We start from the raw sequence: 21,718 nt of genomic DNA on the forward strand, positions 1-21,718 counted from the left end.
ACAAAGAGTGAAGATATAAGATGATCTGTCTGCTGTCACTGGGTGGTGCTGAGATCTGAATCTGAGGACAGCTCCTGAATCATCACAAACTGAAATATAAAGTTTATCTCAAATCTGAAATAGAGCTGATCCTTCTCCGTCCTCACACACTCGGGATCTGAAGTTGTTCAGTCCTACAGTTCTGCCGACAGCTGTTTATTTTTTATTTGTTTTAAAGGCCTTACTAACACATTTTCTAATATCATGTTTACCTTTGAGTTGGTGATGCTTTATAAATGGACATCTGCAAAGATGAGATGATGGAGCAGGTTTCAGTCGAGGTTCAGTCTGCTGCTGCATCCTGGTCACAACATACAGAGGTGTTATCAGCTCAGTATTGAACAAGAAATATTAATGTTTCAAATTATTTGTCCTAAAGGATGCAAGCTGTACAGAGTACTGCACATGTGACTTTGTGAACATAATTCATTAAAAATAATTTGGACAGTTTAACCTGAATATTTGTAACAAACTCAGTAAAAAAAAAAAATAATAATAATCAGGGGAAAATGTAACATTTTAACTTAAGCTGCCAAGCGGAAGTAGTTGGTTTCAGTACATAAGTATCGGGCTTTGCTATTTAATCCGTAGCTATTGACTAATGAGGGGTTACTGAAGTGCCAGGTTTTTAAAAGTTGGCGTTAATGTCGTTCCACATGTGGAAAGCGACAGAAAACATGCAGCTGTTTGCTTCTGCGCAGAACTGATTATTAAATATGTGCAGAGTCCAGCCTGTTGCTCTTACAGTATAATACTCATAATAAAAGCACAGTAACCGTGGTTAGTCACTGAGCAGCCCGGTGCGTTTCTCTTGATTTCTTTAGTCAGGGTAAATTCATTCACCTGCACAGGTTAGCTAAACAAACAAGTTTCCCCGACAGCCGAGTGCTCACCTAACACACAAATCCTGATTTACAAGTAAAAAATATTTATGACCACAATTTGAGCCCATATACTCTCTCTACCAGAGGCGGAGCCAGACATTTGAAACACCCGGGGCTTAGCCCTATGCATGTGGGATGTATTTTTTTTTTGGGGGGGGGGGGTTAGAAATGACTGAAAGATTAATTGGCTGAGTTTTGAGTTTTGTTCAAAAAAGAATGACTTCATATAGGGGAAAATATATATCACATGTGCAGGACACCTTAAACTAGTTTTTTAATTAAGCAGCGAGGCAGAACAAAGTCAGGCTGTATCAAGACACGAGGACTAAACCCCGATTCAACCAGACCCAGAACTGATCCGGAATTAAAACAGGACTACAACAGTTCAAAATCAGGACTATATAGGATTTAACAAAGACAGAACCAGAATCAGAACTAGATGATAGCAGCACTAAAAATCATCATAGACCTGCACTACACTTGTTTTTTTAATTCTACCAAAGTACAATATTTAGATTGAGAAAAGTTTATAATTATTCAGCCTTGTTGTGCAAACAAGCTGCAGAACTTAATAAATATATAATTTGAAAAATAACAAACCTAAAAAGAAACACTAGGTACGAGATACATGAGGACCTGTGATACGGTGATACTCTTGGTAAACAACCATTTGACTAACATGTGAGTCTCACCTGCTCTTGTTCATCTCTGTCCTCATTCTGCATCTCCCTCTCTCCCTCTCTGTTCCTCTCTCTCCCTCTTTGTGCTGACAATCATCAAATATACAGTTGAAATTATTATTGATTATTTAAGACCTTGAATGTGAGGAGCAGGATTTTGGATTCATGTTCCAGTTGATGCATCAGAGTCAATCTGGGATCCAGTGTGGAGCACATGGACACTTTTAAGGCTTAAAGAACAAACCGATGATTCGATTAGATACTCGGCTCCATCTCTGGAGTCACGGCCACCAAAGCTTTGTTTCTGCTAACACTGTAAACATATACAAATGCACATTAATAGTTGTTACTGCAGAAAGAGAAAAAGAAGCGTCAAAGACAGGAAGGAGATCTGCTCCACTGTGGAGAGAGCTGCACAACTTTGTTCCTGCAGAATTGTCACACAGTCAAACTGATAATTCTTCATTTTTCATTGATAGTTAAACAGACTGGTTCTTATAGCTCTGAACGTGCTTCACAGCACAGCAGCAGCAATTGTGTGTTTCAGGAAGAAACAACGTTACAATAGAGCAGACTCTCCTGACACTGACAGAAAACACCGCGTCTTTACATCAGTGCTGACCACGTCCTTCCAGTTTCATCTACATGAAGCATATATAAATAAAACAGCGCTGACTTCATGTCTTGTTCTAGGACCGGGACACCGACCTATTCTTGATGCTGATATTGAATAAGTGGTTGACTGGTGTGTGTGTGTACCTCTAAAGATGTCTCTATAGATGACAAATACATGACTGTATACATGAAACTGACAGCAAGACGTGGGAAGGACACGGAGGCAGAGTGAGAGTTACCCTCTGAGCACTGATGAAGAGTCTGTGGATTATACTGCCAGCCAGGCCCTGGCCTGCTCCTGTCACTACCACCTCTGGTTCCTCCAGCAGGGAGCTCACAAACCTAGAGACAACACACAATGTGGGAAATGTTACAATATTCCCACAAAACAAAACACTTAAATAAGAACATGTAAAACCTGAAGACACCAAAACTATAAAATAAGACCACCAACATGAGCGAGAAAGAAACGTGTGAACTGACTGTGATCCTTCAGACGCCGTCTTTGTGAAACGTTAACAGATTCATCGTGACAACCTGTTACTGACTAACTATCTATAGTGACGGTGAAGACTGTTACATGTTACCAACAGCACAAACAAAGCTGTCAGTGAGCGCAGCTCAAACTCTGCGACTCACTTCTTCAGTTCATCAGCAGCCTCTCCGCTGTCGTCCTCAGGAACGGAGAACTTGGCCTTGAGCGAGCGAGCTTGAGTGATGACTGTCTCCATGCTCAGCAGCTGGTTAATGAAATCCTGCACACAGGACAAGAACAACTGTCTGCTCAATCCTGACAGCATGAGACCCCAAGACTACGTGGCAACGTTATAGGCTGAGTCTCGGGGTGTAAAAGGCGTGTTTGGAGTCACAGTGGATACATGGCATACTTAAATGTACTTTGAGAAAGCCAAGAATGCTTTTACACAACAAGACTGTCCAATCAAGCAAAACTAACATGGTGGGGTTTAGCTGTGCAGCTGTACAGTGTTATTCAAAGAAAAGGGGCTGTATGGATACTGAGTGCTAGTGAGAAGAACATTTTTATATGTGAAGAAGTGATGATTGTTCTCAGACTTTAGGACAGTATTAAAGCAGGTGTTTAATGCACCTAACGTGTGATCAAACTCAATAATAACAATCTCAGTCTCTGTTTTCGATCACTGATAAACACATCCGATATCAGCAGAGTATAAAAGCTTTGAGCCCAGGTGGGAACAGCCGAAGGAATTACCTAGGTTTAGAAAATAGTTAGCCATCACTGAGGAAGCACTGGAGTTTGTTACTCCAGCTCCCACTACAATCCCACTGCACCACACCCCTGTTTTCATGGTTCAACCATCAATGGCCATAATAATTATCAGCCAAGTTCTCAGCCATGGTGCACACTGTCCAGTCTACGTACACCTCATGTACAGCACATACTCAACTACAACAAAAACACAGTTAACAATCAATCAATAATTTATTTAAAAACAAAACTTTTTTGGGTGAATCTAATGATACTTTCTTTTAAACTGAATCATTTGTGGAAAGTCCGGTCGAGTTTTCACTGACCTCTAACTTCTTGTAGTCCTGGTTGGGGGACTGCAGGAGCTTGCTCGCTTGAACTGTAGCTTGCTGAATGGTTTTTTGCACTGATGGAATATCTTCAGCAGACTCTGAAAGAGAAGAAATGACAGTGTTTCCAGAGTGACAGAAAGCTGTGATTAAAAGAAAGACCTGCCACGTTTGTAACCTCAATTACTGTTAACATGAGAAAAAGCCTAAAATCGAGTAAACCTGCAAACTATTATCTTACTAATACAGATCCTTTTGAAATAAACAAAACCTTCACAACATTTTATAATAATCTTTACAGAGATTAAAACATATCCACAAAGTCTTGATGGATTATTATTGGAGTTAATTAATCCAGCTATTTCAGAGGATCACAGAACACATCTGCAAATAGAACTAAGCCTTTTGTCCAGGAATATACCCACATGTGCTTTGGCACAAGGAAAAACTCCCTTTAAACAGGAAGAAGCCTTCAGCAGAGCCAGGCTCAGGGAGGGGCGGGGCCATCTGCAATAACCGAGTACAATAACCTCAGTTTGATCTGAATTAAGAAGCAGAAAGTTAGCGGCCATCCAGGTCTTTGTGTCTTTAAGACATTCCTGCAGTTTAACCCATTGGTGTGTGTTATCTGGCTTCATGGACAGATAGAGCTGGGTGTCATCTGCATAGCAGTGTAAATGTATGCTATGTCTTCCAATGATGCTGCCTAAGGGAAGCATGTATAATGTAAACAGAATTGGTCCTAGCACTGAACCCTGTGGAACTCCATAACTAACCTCAGTGTGTGAAGAGGACTCTCCATTTACATGCACAAACTGGAGTCTATTAGATAGATATGATACAAACCTTCACACATTCACGTGTTATCAGCACGGAGCGTCTCTGTCAACCTCTGGAAGTAAAGCTTTTAGTAAGTGTCATAAGATCAAAATACATTTTTTAAAGAAGTGAAACGAGGACATTATTGTTGCTATGTTTTGTATTTTGTAGTCCAGACTTAATCAGAATTAATTTGCATACAACCTGGATATGCACCAAAGCATTTCTGACCTGCTGAAACATTCTGGGATATTACAGAATAAATGAAAACTAGCTTTCTGGTTTAATTAGAGAAAAGGTCTGAGTATCACAGCAGGACGTTAGCTGATTGAGGTTTCTCCAAAGTACTAGAAAACTCTCCTCAGTGATGTCCTTACTAGTGTCTCTCATTGGCTGTCTCTAGACTCAGAACTGGTCTTAGCAGTATACAGTCAACTTAGAGACGATCCAGAAACTAAGACCTGTTATAATTATACGTGAACTCTCATTAGCTAAATTAATGGTTGCACTGCAGGTGTCAGGGAACAACAGCAACACGACTGAAAGATCTTTAGCTTCTTCTAAAAACCAATTCAAATTATGCCCTGCTCCAGATGTGACAGTCTGAAGACGAAATCTAGACTTTTCTGTATCCTGGAATAATTATCAATTTATTGTGTGTAGAATAAAATAAAGAGTGGGTTTTATCTGATTTCTGATCATTACTGGAGAAAACTTGACTGAAAGAAATTCATGTTGGGGAAACTTTCCAGGCTCCTTTCACAGTGAGGGTTGGGTAGCTAGTTAGAGTAAACAAACTAAATCACATTTACCTGCATTTTAACTCCAGGGTCATGTTCTACCCATCATGCCTACGCAGCCCTGAAAACATCACGTGTCCATCTCTGATACTTATAAGAGCTCAAAACTGGCCCAAACCCTGATGGAGTCCAAGGGCCTGCAGTGCAGAACACATCTTGAGCCCAAATCTTGGGGGGCTCAGGATTTGGGCTTTTTCTGCAGCTCATGGGCTGCATTCACTGAACCGACCACAAACTCATCTGTGCACCAAAGTACACAGTGAGACGTCCTTTACCCTCACATCACTGGACACTTCCAGGTTCTGGGTTTCAGTCACTCTATACCAGTGGTGCCCAAATCTTTTTGCATCACAGCTGTGATACAGAACGGCTGTGTGGGCGGAGCCTGTTTCGTTTCAGTGCCGAAAAAAAGGGGTTGTATTTTGATGTAATGACTGTGTCGATGCAATCAGTCATTACATCACTCAGCTCAGGACTGAGCTGTCTAGACGCCAGCGTGTATCATACAGTGCATCCACTTGCAGCCCTCCTCGTTTCCCAGCCGTCGCGCCCCCGTCTGCACATCCCCACACAGTCCTCACGTTTCTGGCAGGAGCCTGTCTGCAGAGAAGTCATTCCTTTGTCACTATCAGTGGCTTTATCCACCTGCAGAGGAAAGCAGCTAGCATGCACCTTATCATTAAGCACTCGATAGGCAACTTTACAGGGGCAGAGCACAGACGCAGTTTTAGCAGAGACACTGTTGAGCACGACAGTTTAGAAGTGTGTGTCTGAAAAAGCCCTCTGACTTGTCTTTGTGCTCTGGATGTTTGGCGTCTTAGCTTGTTAAGCTTTAAACTGTCACAAACTTGCACTTTAAGACAGACACGCTGCGGCCTCTCCTCATCACCCACCGCTGCGCAGGTATGCTTCATCTTATCTTCTTTGGTTTGGAAACATATTTGGTGATGCTTCATCCTATGCTTTGTGTTTGTGTGCGAGCCCCGTCAAAAGCCTGTGCATTATGCTGGCAGCGTCCAAGATTTCTACTTTTTTATTCATGCAGCTTCTGGTTTTTTTCTCCATTAACATCTCGGGTTGCATTTCATTTTCTTAGTACTTATTTTAATATCTTTAGTTTTTTGTATTTCGGTCTTACTGTAATTTACCTGCTGTGGGCTCAGAGTTATTTTCCCTGATTTTATTTCATATAAACGTGTTTTTCAACCAAACGGTGAGGACTTACCTTCTTCCTTCAACTTCAGAATAGTTGCATGAAGTATACAGGGCAGGAGGTGACGGGCCAGGTCTGCAGGTTTCTGCATCGCCATGTAGTGCAGAACCTAAAGACAAACCCCCAAAAAGTTTAGTTTGCCTGGCTTCTGTTTTCCTTTTGCTCTTTCAGATCAACAGAATATTTTTGCACAGCCAACAGGCTGCCTCTGAAGAAGACTCCAGATAAACGGTGACCTTTCTCTATGATGGTTATTCACAGAGGGACCAGTCATACCCAGATCTTTAAATCTGTCATAAGACTATCAGTGAGCATTATTTTTAACTTTCTCTTTTTGGATAAACAATGTCTTTAAAAGACAGGCAACATTTTCAGTGATGGTGCAAACTGGAGCGCCGAGCTCTGCTTTCATATGTGCAGGAAGAACATGCAAACGCTTGGCAGGGACCTGCCCGGGTCCAAATCCAGGACCCTCTTTGGGTGAGGAAACAACCCCAGTTACTGTTTGTCCCTTTCCCATAAAGCCGACCGGATCATTAATAGAAGCTGGTTTAAAGTTGTTCTTCATTTAACACCATCACACCACAGAAAGCTGCTGTGTGTCAGTTAAACATCGTGTGTGACAGCATCAGATCCTTTTTCATCAACATGTGAAAATGCTTCAACATGTCTGTGAGCACAGATCTGTGTTAAACTGACTTCTCCAACATACATGAGCCAAAACGGTCCCATGGCAGAAGCTGATCCTGAAAATCAGCAGAAACATTCATGAAAACACTTTGTGATCCACTTAGTAAACACGTTTGGCTTAAAAACACGCATGCGGCAAAACGAACGACCTGCTTCAGACCTTCTCGGCCTCCTTGGTGTCATCAAAAAGTCTTTTTTGGCGTCGTGCAGGTGTGACCCTGGCAGTCTCCCAAGCCTCCACCCACATGTTGCCTGGGATCTTCATCCTGGGACTGAGTGTCCCCGTCACCATCGTGTTGCCCTTCTCATCGACCACTTCCTCTTCTACGTAATCCCGAGGTGAATACCAGCGCACAAAATCCTCCAGGACACAGCCGGGGTTGGCTGCCTGTGGACAGAGACACAAACTCGTACTTTAAATGAAGTAATGTGTAAATATATTCACTGACACCTCATACTGGCACTGACGACTCGAGCAGGGCCCACTCACGACACCACTGCATTCATGGACCCAAGCACACCAGGCTGTCACTGAACATAAAATGTCATTTAGGCATCAAAACGATTTCCTTCTGTTCAGGACTGGAAGTAAATACGTGTGATCTGGCAACAAAAATGTTTTACTTTTTTGTGTAAGAGTAAATCTGAAAATCTATGAATAACAAATCAATTGTATTTTAGTATTAAAACCAGTTCAGACTGAATAAAGAGCTCGTCCACACTGGATCAGAAACATAGAGACATGGTGGGAATAACCAACACTGTAGATTCAGGGCAGCTGCAGCATGACTTACACTGTGTGCTGGTCATTATCACTGCATTACTGCCTCAGATCTGCAGGTCTCTGCAAAGACAAGGTTCAAATAACCTCTGAAGATGATTTATCAAACTGCAATGAGCTGTTTGAAAACTGACGACCACGTGATCGTCTGGTGATCAGAGGTTTCTGCACTCACGTAGCTTCTCCCAGCATGACTGCATCCATCATGCCACACGTGTCAGTGACAGAGTCACAGCTTTCCACAGCGTAGGCTGATCAACAGTCCTCTTATTTCACACTAGTTTACTTGTAAAAGCCTACATGACATTTTTTATTAATTCATTAATATCCCATTCATTAACTGCACAGAGAAGACGTCGTTTTCTTTAAGCTAACAGTATTATTAAAGTTCTTCATGACTGGGCCCAGTGTCCTCTTTATGGTCACCCTACCACAGCGGTACTCTCTGTGACTACTGTGTGTGTGTGTGACTGCACAGTTATGTTCACTGCAGGCAGTTCACACACACACACAAAACATCCTGAACAGTAAAACTAGCAGACATGTAGCAACTCGAGGGCACACTGACGCTAATGTGTGTATAAGAATTTCTTTTATTTATGTATTATTCATATTATGTTATTGTATAATGCCTTGGTGCCACTGGATTTTAGCATGTCTCACACTCATGCAGTTACACAGATGGTGGGAGTCTGGTAAGGAAGTTGGGGGGAAGCAGAACTCCACAGGAAGAATCTTTTGTCTCTTCGAGGACTCTGGGAGGCAGCAAGGGAGTGTGGACCTTAAGGTGTGAAACAGCGGTGCACTGCCTTTTGTTCCTGAAGAAGGTTTTTTAACTGAGAGCCACGCTAGGCTCAGGGAGACTCTGCTGACCGTCTGCCCCGCGATCATGCAGGCTCTCCACCAAGCTTGGTTTTCTGTTCTTTGTTTTGATTAAAGAATGTTAGCTACCGCTCGTCTGCAGGCTTTATTTAATGGAAAACTTCCACAACATGTGGCTAATGCTAAAGGCTAACGGGTGGCTGTAGCTCATTAGCAGGTCATCTACTGATCAGAAGGTCGTGGTTCACTCCCTGGTTCCTCCAGTCTGCAGGCCAAGTATCCTTGGTAAATGGCCTGTATTTGTATAGTGCTTTACTAGTCCCTAGGTTTACACAACCAGTCATCCACCCATTCACACACACATTCACACACTGGTGATGGCAGCTACATTGTAACCACAGCCACCCTGGGGCGCACTGACAGAGGCGAGGCTGCCGGACACTGGCGCCACCGGGCCCTCTGACCACCACCAGTAGGCAACGGGTGAAGTGTCTTGCCCAAGGACACAACGACCGAGACTGTCCGAGCCGGGGCTCGAACCGGCAACCTTCCGATTACAAGGCGAACTCCCAACTCTTGAGCCACAATCGCCCCATAGCCAAGATACTAACCCCAAGCTGCTCTCCGATGTGTCCGTCTAAGTGTGGATGTTAGACAGGAAGCACTAAGAAACTTAGGAGACAGCTGACCCAGAGTGTGTCCGACTCACTTTGAAGGACTCCATGTCAGATAGCAGACAGGCACTCTGCATCCGAGCACGCAGGTGGGTACCTTCAGCTGATGTGCCCAGTTTGGTCAGTACCTCTGACTGCTCTGCTAACAGGTCCTCTGTCATTGGAGCAGGTTCCTGAAAATGAAACATGATGCACAGATATCAGACTCAGTCAGCTTCAGCTGAGGTTAATAACATTTCTGTGAACCACTTATATGAGATCTGCTTTCATGGTTTTGTCACACAAAGGTCGCCTCTGTACTGTTACAACCGCTTTCTTTTAGTTCTAATTATTAACTGCAGGTCTTTGAACATGGAGCGAGTGGGGTTGGGTTAACTCTGACTCTAAACTGCCCACAGGTGTGAATGAGAGCATAAATCAGAGGTGTCCAACTCCAGGCCTCGAGGGCCGGTGTCCTGCAGGTTTTAGATGTGTCCTTGATCCAACACAGCTGATTTAAATGGCTAAATTACCTCCTCAACGTGTCTTGGGTTAGGGCTATCCTTTGTTGCTAGTTAGCCTGACCTGTATCCCCAATGTTAAGTTTGTACATTGTATGTATGGTCGATTAGGTCATCTCAGTTGCAGGCAACCAACAAATAAAGCTTATCCTTATCGTGGAAGTTCTCCAGAGGCTGAACTAACCATCTGATTCAGGTGTGTTGACACAGGGTAAGATCTGCAGGACGCCGGCCCTCGAGGCCTGGAGTTGCCCACCCCTGGGTTAAATGTTTGTCTGTCTCTCTGTGTTCGCCCTGCGACTGGCGACCTGTCCAGGGTGAACCCCGCCTCTCGCCCTATGGTATGGGATAGGCTCCACCCCATGTGACCCGACTATTATTTTCAACATGCTGTATTTGGAATAAATAACAGCATATGATGTGTTTGCACAGTGAGGCAGTGACTCTGACCTGTGAACATAGAGAGGCTCTGCAGAGTTGAGCAGAGTCATGTTGTTGTAGGGGTGCAGCCTGCCCTCAGCTCTGCCCTCAGCTTGTGTCGCCTCAGTCTCGCCCTGGTCACTCAGGCACTCGAAGAATTCCTCCTCGCTGTCACTCCACGAGTCCCAGGATTTTCCTTGAGACATCTCTCTTGTTGAACTGGAAGCACTGGTTGCACACTCTGGTCCTTGGCGGCTCTTCTGGCAGGCACCTGAGACCCTGTGTTCCTTTTCTTTCCCCTCGGGTACCTTGTGAGATTCATCTCTGGCCTTCTTCCTTTTGATACAACAATTCAGCATCTGTCCAGGAACAAAAACTCTTTTCACACATGGAAACATAACACTGCTACTTGTGTTCAACAGACAACACGACATAAACAGGTGTTTGGGAGTTTGAAGATGCTGTATCACACTGAGCATCAGCTCTCAGAATTCATTTTTCTCTTTATCACCTAAACATCGTTCCAATTATCAAAGTTAACACAACACTTTTGATAAACCACTGGAATTAAAGTTGCAAGTCTACAAATGTGCATGATGTTGTTTTTTGTCTTTTAAATCGTTCGATTAGTCCTTGATCTTTGTGCACTTTGTGTGGCTACCTGGAACTTCTGATGCAAAAGACAACAGCGAAGATCAGGAGCTCCACCTGCCAGCCTGCAGATTAGGAAGCACAGAGATGGATATGAGTGAACACCAGTGTGTTAACAGAGAAACAAATACTGCTTAAACAATTTCAAGCAAAGTTTTAGTTAGAGCACGGCACAAACACTGCAGGGGCTTTTGTGCCTGGTATTATGTACTTGGATTTTTACATTTTGGTCATTTGTCTGTTATTAGAGACGGACGGAGATCCAACATGACTGACAACAAGACCAAAGCCCGATTCTAAAGTGTCGGCTCAGCTGGACAAAGTACAGACATCCAGCATTTGACTTTATTTATATGGCACAGGATAAGAACCACAGAGTGCTTCACAATAATATGAAACAGCACAAATCTAGTTCAAAGCCAGGCTAAATAAATGAGTCTCAAGCTGCTGTTTATAAAAATAAATGCAATCAAGGCAACATAATGATGGAGGCAAAGCACTCCACAGCCTGGGGGCCCCCGCTCTGACAGATCCATCTCCTCTGGTCTCAAAATGTGTTTCTGTCTTCTGTCTGTGTCCAAGTCAACAGTCTAACGAGGTCCCACAAATGTCTGCAAATAGGTTCTGCTCTTCCACGAAGTCCTTTGAGATCCCGACTGAAATCGGCTGGTGCCAATATCTGCTGAGTGTTGGCCACGAATAAAGCAGCAATAACAGAGTTCAACGAGAACAACAACTTTTCATTATCAGTTATTCTTCACTCTCTCCACAGCTGATGGACCAACAGCAGCAGCACACAGAGGACAGTGGTACCAGATACTTTGTATGCCGTCACCATCTGACAGAGGAGCTCCAGGGCTGAAAATATATCCTCAACCTCAGGTTCAACTAACGAACTGACCCAGTCACAGACTTCCAGGGAGGCTTTGGAGTATCATTCCCAAGTTCAAGCACAGCCCCTAGTCCCACTTCATAGAAAGGGAAACCGCTACTGTAGTCTGCTTATCCCGAGGTGGGAAACCAGGACAGTCCAACAACATCCACAGACTCAGTGGGACTCGCACCTCCAGCCCAGGAGTCCTGCCACCAAAGAGTCATGTAACTCGTCACAGACCTCGCCAATTAATATCAAATCAACTATCAGCTGGTTCAGTCCCAACTGATGGTCTCATTATTCAGGTTTCACACAAGAAACGTCTCATGACGGGTAAAAACAACGAGCTCTCTCAAGACTTTTGCAAAACATGCTGGTGGCAGTGGTCACAGTAGAACTACTGAAGGTTCCAGCGCACTTTTGGTAAAGTGGAAAGAATATTATTTCACCATAAATGGGCCACGACCAGGTGCTTCCCACAAGATTTCACACAGACCAGTGAAAAGAATTATCAGAAGAGTCAAGGCCCAGTTATGAAGAGCCACAGAAAGGCCTGGAATCAGCAGGTACGACTGTTTCAAAGAAAACAATATGTGCGCAAGAGCCACAGAAAAAAAGAGAAGCGTGAAGTGTGTTTAAAGTTTGCTGAACAAGTCTGTGAAACGCTGGCAGAATATTATCATCTGCATTCATAAAGTATCCACAGGCGTCTTTGCCTGCTCTCCTGTACACTCATGAGTTCACACCTACCTGCCCCTCTAACACCATCGTTACATTTGCTGATGATGCGACAATCATCAGCGGAGAAGACGGCGAACAGGCAGGAGGTTAAAAACCTGACAGGCTGCTGCAATGAACACAAGCGTCTGCTCAGCGCCATCAAAACTAAGGAGATGTGACCTCAGCAGAGGGAAACACGTTCCTCTCCACATCAAGCAGACTGTGTTCAGCGAGTGTCCTCGTTCCTGGGGACTCACGTAGCTGAGGACCTCTCATGGTCCAAAGTCAAAGACTCCACCTCAGGATGCTGAGGAGGAGGAGGAACCATCTGGAGAAGAAAGTCTTGGTGGCTTTTTTACCACAGCACCATAGTGTGTCCCCACCTACTGCTAACAGCTTGGTATGCTAACTGCTCAGTGGGTCATTGAGACAGCACAGAAGAATAGTGCCTGTCCCTTTCCTTCCCTGGAGGACATGGTCAGCACTCGCTGTCTCAGGAGAGCCAATCAAATCTCATCTCATCCTGGACAGCACCTGTTCAAGAAACAGGACAGCCAGGCTAAGAAAACAGCTTTTCCCCTGGACCATCGATCACTGAACACTAAGCTCAGTGAATGGACCGAGTGAGCCTCCCTCCTACCTGAGACACTCCTGTGTAACATTCAGTATAATGTTCACTAATGCTGCCAAATGTAAGCTTACATCTAATACAAAACACCAGCATAACACGGGACAATTACACCCTCCCTCCATGGCTGCTGCCATCCAACCAGTGCAATACTCCTCTGGTTAAATGGTAAATGGACTGGTTCTTATATAGCGCTTTTCTACTCTTCTGAGCACTAAAAGCACTTTACACAACTTGTGCATTCACCCATTCGCACAAGCACATTTTTCTAGGTGCTTTCTAAGTAACATTCTCTCTCTCACACACACACACACACACACACACACACACTCCGATGAACGCATCGGAGAGCAATTTGGGGTTAGTATCTTGCCCAAGGATATTTGGCATGCAGCCTGGGGGAAGCCAGGAATTGAACCACCAACCTTCCGATCAGTAGACGAACCGCTCTACTGCCTGAGCTGCAGCCACCCTATTTTATTGCTATTTTATTCAGTTTGACGAATGAATGATGAGTGTAAGCAGGTAAGAATGTATGTAAGCTCTGCTCCAGTGTAATGCATAGGTACAACAATACGCTTTAACTTTAATATAGTTTGGTCACTTAATTCAATTCAATAAAACTTTATTGATCCTGAAGGCTGACCCCGATGGAAATTGGGTTAAGGCTGCCGACCTTTGCCAGCGCCATCTTACCCTTCTGACCATACATACATGACACAAACATCACATGGGGAAGACAGGTCAGAGAGGTATAACAATGGAAAATGCACCACATGAGGAAAGATAAGGAGAAAAAAAACAACTCCCCCCAGACTGAGCTCCAACAGGGAGATCAGTCTGAGAACAGAAAAAATCACCTCTGCACATGAAACACATGACAAGCAACAGGGATGGGTAAAGGGTGAGAGACAGCCAGTGTAGACAGTACATCCAGGCCTGCGTGCGCTGGTCTCCTTGATCCACCGTCAGCATCGGAGGGGAATAAGCGTCGAAGGCGTTTGGAGGGGGAGGGGGGAGGAGTGTACATCTGCATGTGTATATATGTCTGTGTAAGCGTTTGCGTGTCCAGAGTTCAGCTGAGACAGTGTCCTCCTCCCTGCCAGGCTAAGTAAACAGTCTTCCAGCCAACCCAGGTGGCCTTGCATGGAGTGGGAAGAACAGTCTAAACACAGTCGTTATCAGGGAGTTGTTGTTCGGCTCCAGCCTTGAGCCCACGGCTGGGGCCGAAGGGGTATCCGCATAAGTGATGGAGGTTTTTACTTTAGTGCGAACAGCTCATATGAATTTCAAAGCTGTTCTAACACTCCGACACTGGTCTCTCAATCTCCCGTTGGAGAGCCGTGAGCTTCTCCATGATGTTATCAAACTTGCGCTCCGTGATGTTGTCATTCTTGTGCTCAGAGAGCCGATTCTGAGAACTCAAAGACACGACGTCGTAGTCTCACTCCCAGCGCTTTATTTGTTACGCCATTTTTCTCCACACCAACAACAACCCTTCGCGGGCAACAGTACTCTCGCAGTATAACAGAAAATAACAAGTTAGTAACGACCGCAGTCAGCTTCTCCAAGATGTGATCCAATTTGCACTCAGAAGTCTTATTCTGAGTGTTCACAGCAGCCGTGCGTTCTCCAAGATCTTATCCATGCTGCGTTCAATGAGCCCATTTTGAGAAACTCACGCCTCTCCCCATCGTTTGAATCCCAGCGGGCAGCCTTGTGGGGGTTTGAACAGCCGGTTCCGCTTTCTTAATTCTTCCATAAGTCAGGGCCAAGCCAGCTCCGATCAGCCAGAACCCTGTTACCATGGTTCCGAATAGGTAGATATCTTCAGCACTCAGGCTCACCCGAGCCCAGACTTCTCGTTGAGAAAGGGGTGTCAATTGCATTCAGGGAGCAGTTGATCCAATCCATAATTCCTCTTTTAGGTTTTAGAGAACAGACTGTGAGAGACTGTTCCAGGGAAAAGTAATACAAAAAACACGAGACTAGACAAGGACACAAGAGGCTAAGCAGGGAAGCTAAGGGAGAGGAGAAAAGTGCGACTGCCTTTGTTAAGAGCAAAACTCTTTGAATGCTGTAAACACACCGTGTTTGGGTGGCTGCATCCCAAAAACACCACAGCAACACTGGAGGTGGGAGCATTATGATTTTGATGTTCCCAAAAAAATGTGTGATTGCTTAGAAAACTTATGCATAAAAACCTTATAACAAGCTGCAAAAGGGACTGAGCCATTAAATCTAACTCCAGGAAGGATGAATGGAGACATTGTTGATTAAAATCTGCTGCCATCTACCAGGATGATGAAGATGAAACAAGGATGGATGTTTCAGCAAGACCATGATCACAAACACAGCCAATGGAAACTGTTGGTTTCAGAGGAATCAAGTAAAGCTGCTGGAACGGCCCAGCCAATCACCTGAGCTGAATCTGTGGGAAGGATCCACGGAGCATTCGGGATTTATAGACTGTTTGTGTGGTGAGTGGGTCAAAGTCATGAGCAATGATGGGACTGGTTTCTCCATACAGAAGCTGCCATGAACTGTCATCACCAACATTTGTATAAAGTAATAAATAAATGTCTGTGTGTTTAATGTCCCTGTGTTACCGACATCTGGTGATAATTTCACATCAAAGCACCTTTAGAAATATATTTGCTTAGAGAACTGCTGACGTGTTCAATACTTATTTTACCTGCTATAAAATGAAAATGTTAATATGTGTGACATCTTTAAAATCAAAGCAGCACGAGCCTGTGAGGTACCCACCCACAAATAACATGGTTATTTTCCCACCGGTAACGCAACTCAAGGACAAACTCCTGCCAGAGGTGTCCAACAGCCCGCAGCCCACCGTAGTAATAGTTGAACAGACACACACACAGAGCCAGACGGTAGGTCAGACTGTCACTGGGGGCCGACTTCAGCTGGTGGAAAAGGTTCTACAACGAGGGAAAAGACCATGAAATCAATAAAAATCCTGACAAAGTACTGACAGCACTGAGCCTGTCTTCACTCTGAAACTTATATTGGACCTGACCTGAGTGTAACCTTGAGTGTGCGAGTGGTGAAGAGGCAAACATACATAATCAGAGGTTTTCTCTTGCTCCAATGTCCCACTGGAGTTGGACAGCTGAGTGTTATTCTTACAGTCAGACTTCTCCACAGCAGCATCTGGAAACAGATACTGAGACACAAACACAAATAAATAAGTCTGTCATTTAGAAACTCTGTTGTTTTATAGATGTTAGAAGAATTAAACAAGTGCAGCTCACGTAGTCATCACTTCATGATAAAACACAGGATGCTGATCGCTCAGTGGCAAAAGCAGGATGTGACCAGAAGTAGACAATAAAAATAAGAACGCTGCCTGATATCCTGTTTAAGATGACGCTCTTGTGCTTTACTGAGCTGCTGTCAGATGGGATCAATATCTGTGGCCAGCACTCTAAGACATAAATGCAATTACGGCTGTAGTTTTAAGATTCAAGGCTGTCTTAGCTCGAGCTCGAGCTGCTGAGTGTGACGGGCTCAACAGTAACCAGGAAGGAAAAACTGTTTGTGAAAAGAAGCAGAGGAGCCACATCAGTACGAGTCAAACTACCACACGCTCCGAGGTCTCTGCTGCTCTGAATATCACGCTCACCGTCTCCTAACACGGGATCCACACCTCTTCTGTCAGAATCAGTTTCCTCATAAAATGAGCTGAAACCATTAAAACTCAGTCAAGTATTAGTCAACTCCGACTAGTTAATGCCTTTTAAACAGGTTACATGATTAACTCTTACCAGAAGGACAGAATTGAGTATCTCGGTGTTAAGGGGCGACTCATCGATGCGTCGATGGCGGCGAATGTGCTTCCGGGCACTGTGCACCATGTTGGAGACAGACAGTTTGGAAATGGGCACAGTTGCTGCTGGCTCGGTCAGCTTGGACAAAGCAGAGCTGATATCACTGTTTTCTACAGACGACAAACACATCCAAGAGTTTCTGTTCAATTGCTGAGGCCCGGGTCAGCACAGATGCCCAGATCTCCCAGTAAGCTACACACGTTTCCAGAATGCAGTATGGTCACTCAACAAGTAAAGCCAGGAACCTGACCTTTGCCCTCATCTTCAGCGTATCCTCTTCCAGGAATCTCCTCTGTACACTCAGTCCTACAGCAGAGTTTAAAGAGCTCTGTCACAGCCTCACCTACAGGGAACACAAACAGTTACTGACCTGATATTTTCTTATTCAAACTTTTCATGAAGCACACGCTTCAGCACAGCGAAGCAGGACAACATCTGTGTAACATTTTCTAAATCATGGACGTGGCAACAAAAGAAAAGTCCACTTTACATCACATGTAAAGTGCTTGGGGCTGTCATGAGAGGCGGGGCACACCCTGGACAGGTCGCCAGTCTGTCGCAGGGCAAACAGAGACAGACATTCACAACGTGGGAAATTTAGAGCCCCAATGAACCTGTCCCCACTAACTGCATGTCTTTGGACTGTGGGAGGAAGTAGGAGGCCCACACAGAGAACAATGAGGAAAAAAAGACACTTTATTTGTCCTTTACTATGTTCTTTCTATCGGAAGCTTGATTACATCCGTCTTATCTGCTGCGTATCATTTGATGCATGGGTGCAACGATACACAAAATTCACGGTTCGGTTCGGTTCGATACTTTGGTGTCACGGTTCGATATTTTTTCGATACAAAAAAAATGTTCATGCCTTTTTAATTTGTCATTTATTAAAATTATAAATATATATTTTAACTCAAAAGTACAGTTTTTAAATTTAACCCTAACCCTTGTACGTGTTTTTTATTTTGACAGCGAATGCGCACCTGCGGACCACTTATGTGCAGCCCTGGTTATTTAGCTCGTCATATTGCAGCCACAGAAATTCTTTTGTCCATGAAACCATAAAGCTGCACTTTCTTTTTGCCTTATAGTCTGATTTGTCATAACTTCTCCGTTTTGTGGTAAGCTTTTCTTTGGCTGTCACTTCTTCACCCTGACCTGTCTTATTTGGCTCAGCAGAACTGAAATATATATCTGTCTGTGAAGGTTCTCAGTCATACAGGTCATCGTAGTCAAATATATAAATCCTGCTGCTTTTACACACACACTCACATTAAGCTCAGCGATTCTCTGCGCGATCAACCTCTCACATGTTTAAGCTGCGGGAGATTTCACTTGTCATGTTTGCATAGTAAGCTAACAATTAATAAGACGATGTCAGAGGAATCGTTCGACTACTCCGCCTAGGCTGCACTCTTGAGCCTAGGCGGAGTAGTCGAACGCAGATTCACTGAGCGCTCAACACAGACAGCATCGTCAGAAGGAAAGTTAATAAAATAAATTACAAATTTTGTATTGTTCGATACATATGCGTACCGAACCGAAAGCACTGTATCGAACGGTTCAATATCGATACGAATATCGTTGCACCCCTAATTTGATGCATGAATTTTAGCCTCTTGGCTTAGAAATAGTTTCCTCTGTGCTGTTTGGACAAAAAACAAAGCCATAAAAAGTCTTCACACATCACACAACAATGTGTATGTTTGTAATGGATCCAAGTGTATTAGCAACCAGAAAAATACAACATTAAGGTCAGTGCACTTAATGCACTGACCTTAATGTTGTATGTAGCGGTGTGTTTGAAATCTGTACTGACTAGTAAAACCTCTGTGGTCTGCCCCAAAGCATCATGGTCTCTGTCCCCGAGTGTCCCACTGATCAGCTTAACTTACCCAGTAAACACTGAGGATTTTCAGCCGTCCTGACTCGAACTGACCAGTGAGGAGCTTGAAGAGGGTCGAGGTCACTGTTGGGTGATAAACAGAGTAAACAGTAGAGGAGAGTTTCTGATACACTTTTAGTTAAAGGGTTTTTATAAGTAATGAGTCATGTTTGATTACATGTGACGTAGTCCTTCACCAGTAATCAAGATAATTACACATGTAAGCATTTCCTTATGTCACACTCAGTTTGTCCCTTCATGCTTGTTAGACCTGTGCCAGCTCTGTTTGGGCCTTACAATCAAACCCATGTACGTTTACCCTTTTAATAAACTGCTCCACCCATTTCCTACTTTATGAGTGAAATATGAAGCAATGCAGTGTGTACACGGATGCAACACTCAGTGCTCAGCGCAGCGTTTTGTGTGCTATAGTGCAAGTGAACAGCTCACTCCCATCAAAGCTTTTCCATTGGATCGTTAACACAAACACCAAATGTCAGGAGGACATGCGCCTCAAACTGGAGTTGTCTTTCTAGCCCGGGTACTGTGTTATCCTTGTCTGTATACCGAGCTTCTTATTAATAATCAGCTCTGCACAGGAGCAGAAGCAGAGTCCAGCCTGTTGCTCTTACAGTATAATACTCATAAAGAAAGTACAGTAACCGTGGTTAGTCACTGAGCAGCCCGGTGCGTTTCTCTTGATTTCTTTAGTCAGGGTAAATTCATTCACCTGCACGGGTTAGCTAAACGAACTTTACAAAACAAGTTTCCCCGACAGCCGAGTGCTCACCTAAGGACCTAAGTTACGGATTAGCTTACACACACATTTAACTTACCGAAAATAATACGGTGGGGCCTCAGGTCCTCCTGTCTGGTAGTCCAATTTACTGAAGAACACCTCAGGCTGTCACTTTGAAATAGCCGGTAATGTAAACGCTGGACCTCTCAGCATCTGCCATTCCCGAACAGACACATGCAAGTTTGTCCGTGACTGCAGCCGCGCTGTACATTTATTTCAGTTTCAATATTTTTTTCAGTTTCAATATTTTTTTCGGTTTCATTTCAAGGTGGCATCGTTCTGATCCCATACACACACAAATCCTGATTTACAAGTACAAAATATTTATGACCACAATTTGAGCCCATATACTCTCTCTACCACAGCTGCCTTTGAACTTGCCTGGCCAGGTCTGAGTCCAGCTTTGCTACTCCTGCCAGGTCACATGACACAGGGGTGTGCTCTGATGTCAGCAGGCAGGTCAGTGGAGCCCTCTGGTGGTGGATATATGGCAGTGAAACAGGAGGAGGCCTGAGAACAGACAGCAGGCTTAACTAGCAGGACAAAGTACTTGAAGGAGTCATCACAGCCAATCAGCTCTCAGGAAAATGGAACATCACATACATTTGCTCTTCTTTGATTTTCATCAATGTATTTCCTTTGATAGATTTTCCGTCAACACTTCTGCTTGATTAGAAGCTCATAGGCAGTTCCTGTCACTCTACAATAAAACAATGTAAAGGCTGCGCTCTCTGCCCTCCCTAATTTGACATATTTTGTTGTTTTGTGTGTGTGTTTGTCTGTGTGAAGTTTTGATGTGTATGTGAAAAACACAATTTTGAAAACACTGGAAAAAGACCTCAAGACATGTTTTCCTTTACTTTCTATGAAACAAAAATTCCCACCAAGGCTTTTCAGTGTGAAATTTAGTGTATAGAAAATACCTGTGCCAGGTTGTCTCCATCTAGTGGTGAACATGGCCTCACCACTACATCAGGTGAGCTTTTCACTGTGCACAGTGACACAAAAGTCATTTAACAATTTTAAAAAAAGCAATGTTACAGATTCAGTAAGAACTGAAGTTTATCATAATCCTTCAAGTTTCACTCAGTAACAGCAGCTTTTTATTATTGGCTATATTTTAGAGTCACATTTATATGAAATGTCAAACAATCACAGAGTGACACTGAACTAAACAATCAATGCCATGTGAGTTGTTCTTGTTTGTTCTTTATCTCGGATTTATTGTAAGCAGCGGGAGTAAAAGCTAAAGAAAAATAGTAAAGATATGAATGAATCTCTGCTCTTACAGCTTTTATTGTGCCATAATGTCTGCTTTGAAACCGTCCTCTTGCTCGTCTCTTGGATGCTCACCTCTTCTTCACCAAACTGCTGCACTCTCGTTCTCTGCTCTCGCCTCCTCTTCTGATTATAATTAGATGCAGTCAGCATGTGCCAAACAAACTCCCCCCAAATCGATCATGTTTGATATGATGATGACGTTTTTAACATCTTATTTATGCACTTGTTGGGTGGGAAAGAGTAAACAAAGATGGGGCATAGAAGCAGAACTGAGTCCTACGTGTGGCGGGACAGTAACTGTGTGTGTATATGTAAGCATTTAAACACTGCAGAGAGTCAAATTAACAGTAACACTATTTTGTCTAAGTCCGCCATTGTAGAAATTCATTTCACCGAAACAATAACATGGCGCACAATGTGACAATAAACGTATAAAACACAAATTCTTACCTAGCAGGAGAATAAATAATCAGTATTTTAAGGCTACTGCATGTATAGATGTCACTGCTGGCTCACATAAGCTAGCTCTGAGACC

At 43.7% G+C, this 21,718-nt stretch overlaps 2 protein-coding genes across 2 annotated transcripts in view; both read right to left on the minus strand.

Moving 5' to 3' along the window:
- LOC146666956 (laminin subunit beta-4-like) overlaps positions 1-1,477 on the minus strand; it is a 75,886-nt gene extending 74,409 nt beyond the window's left edge. The window contains exon 1 of the mRNA XM_085415105.1: positions 252-1,477. The gene's annotated coding sequence lies outside the window, so the exon portion shown is untranslated. The remainder of the gene's footprint in view (positions 1-251) is intronic.
- Positions 1,478-1,749: 272 nt separating this feature from the next.
- On the minus strand, positions 1,750-20,010 carry LOC146666958 (rab3 GTPase-activating protein catalytic subunit-like; the record flags this gene model as incomplete). Its single annotated transcript, XM_085411005.1, has 14 exons — positions 1,750-2,560; positions 2,858-2,973; positions 3,773-3,876; positions 6,620-6,716; positions 7,458-7,685; positions 9,610-9,747; positions 10,485-10,853; positions 11,156-11,210; positions 16,137-16,309; positions 16,453-16,554; positions 17,156-17,328; positions 17,469-17,561; positions 19,114-19,187; positions 19,940-20,010. Coding segments are annotated over 14 exons (1,977 nt in total), but the record flags the coding sequence as incomplete, so codon positions are not given.
- Positions 20,011-21,718: the final 1,708 nt, after the last annotated feature.

This window comes from Rhamphochromis longiceps, linkage group LG7 (genome assembly GCF_057381845.1).
Source record: "Rhamphochromis longiceps isolate RC_006_pf linkage group LG7, R_longiceps_female_GT1.1, whole genome shotgun sequence".
NCBI classification, from domain to species: Eukaryota; Metazoa; Chordata; class Actinopteri; order Cichliformes; family Cichlidae; genus Rhamphochromis; species Rhamphochromis longiceps.